General features: G+C 41.7%; 1 protein-coding gene across 2 annotated transcripts in view; it reads left to right on the top strand.

Moving 5' to 3' along the window:
- Positions 1 to 431: 431 nt before the first annotated feature.
- Positions 432 to 4742, top strand: part of LOC109475070 (cytochrome P450 2U1-like) — an 18935-nt gene continuing 14624 nt past the window's right edge. The window contains exons 1-3 of one of the 2 annotated variants that reach the window (XM_019775612.1): positions 432 to 540; positions 832 to 1096; positions 3486 to 3628. In XM_019775612.1, coding sequence (XP_019631171.1) covers positions 487 to 540; positions 832 to 1096; positions 3486 to 3628 — 462 coding nt within the window. In that variant the 5' untranslated portion in view covers positions 432 to 486. Of the gene's footprint in view, positions 541 to 601; positions 1097 to 3485; positions 3629 to 4742 lie in introns of those variants that run through there. The other variant, XM_019775611.1, reaches the window with a different exon arrangement.

Here is a 4742-nt window from a genome sequence, read left to right as displayed (position 1 = left end):
AGTATACAATGCAATTTTACGGAATACAGTGCAATATCGTATTAGTATACGGTGCAATTTTACGGGATACAGTGCAATCGTGTTAGTATACAGTGCCGAAGTTACGTCACGTCAACACTGGGTGTCAAGTGTCGTCGGCTTCAGCACTGGAAATTCTAAATCGGCAAATCAAACCTTGTCTGTATCTGTAATTGTATCTGTATAGCCGGTATAACATTAACCGCCTTTCGACATAACACACCAGCTTCGCAGGCACGCGGCACGTAGCTGTTTACATTACACCGATCGACTTTATACACCTAGCCCTCGAACATCAAAATGAAAAGAACTTTATATTTTGGAACATTTCACTTCTCTTCTGTGTACGTGCCAAACAAACATATTGCCTTACGCTATGTAAACAAACATGGCGACTGACCGGCTCGCCTCCGCCGATTGAGTATTTGAGTGATTTCTTTTTTTCCTGGGCTGCGTACAAGTTATCTTATGCCAAGATACAGCGACTTGGGCTGGCATCTCAACAATGCAGGGTGTATTTCGGTAGATTTAAGCCTCCTATATGTGTTTTTCTGGGTTTTCGGTGTTTTTCGGTAAATAGGTATACCCGACGAGGTCGTCCGACGACTGGTATATATAATGTACCAGTTGTCGAACGACCTCGTCGGGTCATGGCCACTCACAACAATGTTTTTAATCTTGACAAACATGGCGGTACTCGTCGGTTGGATAACTGAGTTTGTCCGAGAGATTTTGCAGATCTCTGGGCTGACTCTGCTGTCTGTTCTCGTCCTTGGTGTTGCTTTTCTCCTGCTGGTATATTTCCTCTTGAAGCGCCGGCCGAGAAACCTGCCTCCCTACCCGGCAGGACGTGTGCCCCTTCTCGGGCACCTCCTCGCCTTGGGCCGAGCGCCTCACCTCAAGCTGACGGCGTGGAGGCGGCAGTACGGGGACGTCTTCACCGTCAGGATGGGGATGGAAGATGTGGTGGTTCTGAACGGCTACACTGCCGTCAAGGACGCGCTCGTGGACAGGTCCGAGCTGTTCGCTTCCAGACCGGAAAACTACATGATTGACGTTGTCTTTGGTTATGGAAAGGGTAACTATTTCTTCCTTATCATGGCTTCACCACTATGTGGTCTTCTCCTCCTTTTGCTATTTCGTTAAATGGATTAAATTTCTTAATTTTTGGGCCAAATGACATGAAATTCGGCAGAAGGACATGAGTGGACAAATACCCCTGGGCGTTTTTTCAATTTTAAAATGGTTTTATATGTTTTTTTTTTTTTGGGGGGGGGGTCGATTTTCTGACAAAGTCATGTACATTTGGGTCCTGGAGACCTCGTAGTACATCTAAATCAGCTAAAATTCGGTATGGGTATGCTTTATATATCTACCAACAACAATCCATTATAAATTTTTGCCCACACTCATTTAAAATTGCATAATTCGGTTCATTTGTACTGTTGTCAATGCCCAAATGCACTTATATATGGTGTCGGTGTTATGCCAAATCCTCGAGCTGCCAAATACGTGAGAGGTCAGGTGTTTTGGGCTAGGGTTGGTATCAGAGTTAGGGTTAGGGTTAACGTTAGAGTTGAGATTATTGTTCAGGGCTAGGGTTAGACTTACAATTGGGGTTAGGTTAGGTTTAGTCTCCCACATCAAGACCAAACCCCTCCCAGCCTTTGCCTCGGGTATATTAGAAACCCCCAAGTAGTGTCGGAGTCATGTCTTTGGCAGGATCATGTATCAGCTGGCTTGACATCGGGGCGTGAAGGAATTTGGGCTATGACCATATTTGGGCATTGGCATGCATAGGCAGGGATCAGGTTTGATTATAGATGGGGCTCCTGATTGGATGTACACTTGATTGCTTTTACTACAACTATGAAAGAGGTGCTAGTGTCACGGAAATGAAAAGTAACCTACAGTGGGTGTCACTGGAAGACAGAAGAAAAATGTCCAGACTATGCATGATGTACAAAATGACTAATAAACTGGTGGACGTCCCAATTACTAAATACCTAACACCAGCCCAGAAGAGAACAAGAAATAGCCATGCCTGCAAGTACCAGAGTTATCAACCAAGGATTGAGGTGTTCAAGAATTCATTCTTTCCTAGAACTATCGCAGAGTGGAACTCGCTGTCACCAAGTACAGTAGGGGCATTGTCACTAAATAGCTTTAAACAAAGTCTAGAGTTAGATGTTCAAGGGTTAGGTGTAACAAGTCGATCGGTGTAATGTAGCCAGCTGCCGCCGCGCCGCGTGCCTGCGAAGCTGTTGTGTTACGCCGAAAGGCGGTTATACCGGCTATACAGATACAGATACAGAGATACAGATATTTACTAAAAGAACACCTGTGCATACGTGTAACGGGAACAATTACCTTGTTTTTGTAGAAATACTGGCTAGGAATTAGAGTTCCTTAGGCTGAAATTTGTGAAAAAAATGTCACATAAGGTACATTTTTTGTATAGGTTGCAACTTTAAACCATATGTTTTATTGGAATTAACATGTAAGTTCTAAGCTACTTAAGTCTATAGATAGGCAAGTGTTTCCTGCACCTATAAACATAGCTCAATCGGTAAGCAGCCTGCTACAACGTTAACGACTTACAAAGTGTAACAACTTACAAAACCAGGGGTGTTTCTTTTTCTTTATTTCATCTTTTTTGTTATCTCATATCTAATTATTATTGCTATGTCAATAATATGGATGGGCAAAATATTTTTTGCCCATTTCTTTTATTTTAGGGGGATTTAAGCGTCTTTATTCAATGTCTTTTGCTAAGGACTGTCAGTAAAGCAAAAATTTTACATTTTTCCCTTTTTTTATTTATCTGTTGAAGTTTGTACAGATATTACGAAGGCACCACTAGAAGATTCCATTATTAAATCGGAGGGACACGTTTTTAAATTCAATTTTGGAATGGCGTTATTATTATTATCCCCTAAAGTGCCCCATTAGGGGCTATATTGGGGTGTAGCTGTGGCTCATGTAACATCTCAGAGCCCCAGCTAAGATGATGAGAAGATATGATGTAATGATGAAGTCGATATTTTGTATGGAAATGTTTTCGGCCTGACCAGAAAGAACCATTAGCTCTCTGGACAGCCGATTCTTGAAAGAGGATTTTTTTTTTCAAAATTGAATCAGAAACGATAGGTTAATAAGAAGTGACGTGAGTTTGGGCCCACACTGCAGGGCTATCTGTTTTAAAATATTTAAAAGAGGATAACTCAAGAACTGGTAGACGGATCGTCGTGCTTTTGAGTATGTTGGTAGCTTACGTGATGCTTGATATCATTATGTGACTATTATGCAAATATGGATGTGATTTGCATGATATATCTATAGTGTAATAGAATTAGCTCCAACAGTCTGCGAAGCTAGTATTTTACGGCGAAGAGTGTTTTTTATACATTCTGACTGAGTATTTCGCTACAGATATGTAGGAATACAACGTCTTTTTTCTCCTCAAGGTGTCGCGGTTGCACGCTGGGGGGCAGCGTTCAAACAGAGAAGGAAGTTTAGCCACACCGCCTTAAAGACCCTTGGCATGAAGGTCGGAACTGGTAGCATTGAGGAGAAAATCCGAGAGGAGGCGAGCTGTCTCCGCAACAGGGTAAGATTAGATAGTAGTGCGTGCTCTCTATCTTTTTATATCTCGAGCTTTCCTTCTCTCTTAATCGCTCTCCCTCCCTAGACGTGTGTATGTGTGTGTGTGTGTTTGTGTGTCTGTGTGTGTCTGTGTGTCTGTGTGTGTGTGTGTGTCTGTGTGTGTGTGTCTATGTGTGTGTGTGTGTGTGTGTCGTGTGTGTGTGTCTGTGTGTGTGTTTGTGTGTGTGTGTGTGTGTGTGTGTGTCTGTGTGTGTGTGTGTTTGTGTGTGTGTGTATGTGTGTGTGTGTGTGTGTGTGTGTGTGTGTGTGTGTGTGTGTGTGTGTGTGTGTGTGTGTGTGTGTGTGTGTGTGTGTGTGTGTGTGTGTGTGTGTGTGTGTGTGTGTGTGTGTGTCTATGTGTGTGTGTGTTTGTGTTTGTATGTGTGTTTGTGTGTGTGTGTGTCCGTGTGTGTGTGTCTGTGTGTGTGTTTGTGTGTACTTGTGATTGCTTATAGCTAGTTACTATGTCTGTCAACTTAGATACATTCATGGTAGACCAAAGTGAAGTCAGTTGTGGAGACTTTTTTTATATTCACATATATTTATTGATTATTGCAAAAAGCAAAAGGTACTTATAAACACCTATCAAAAACATACAACGAGTATAAAACGCTCTAGGTGAGAGAATTTTTGTGTTGGATCAAAAGTCTTAACTTTAAACGAGTATAAATCGCATCCATTGACAAGATACATGTACATGTATAATTACAAGGTGGATAAAACCAATGTAAATACAAACTAGAAATGTTGGTGATCTATCAATTACAAGAATCTACCCGTACAGTAAATGAAATTTTGAACTACATCAAAAAAATTACAGTTTTGTAGGTGTCAAAGTGATGTGGACCCTTAAAGTAGTAACGAACATAGGGAACTGTCATTGAGATGCAGTACATAGCTCTTCTATGGTTAAGAGTCCATCGACACCTCCTTCATTGCAATTGAGAATTTGGCAGCTGTGAGCCACTGATTGCCCACTGATTGAGTCATTGTACAATCAGTGGGTATTGCTCACTACAGCATATTATAAAAAAACAAGAGTTCTACGAATTCATACCTACGCCAAGTGGTGTTAACAT

The sequence above is a fragment of the Branchiostoma belcheri genome, unplaced genomic scaffold (genome assembly GCF_001625305.1).
Source record: "Branchiostoma belcheri isolate BF01 breed outbred unplaced genomic scaffold, Haploidv18h27 scaffold322, whole genome shotgun sequence".
Classification (NCBI taxonomy): Eukaryota; Metazoa; Chordata; class Leptocardii; order Amphioxiformes; family Branchiostomatidae; genus Branchiostoma; species Branchiostoma belcheri.
The sequence above is the reverse complement of the archived record's forward strand: the minus strand, read 5'-3'. Positions and strand labels throughout refer to the sequence as shown.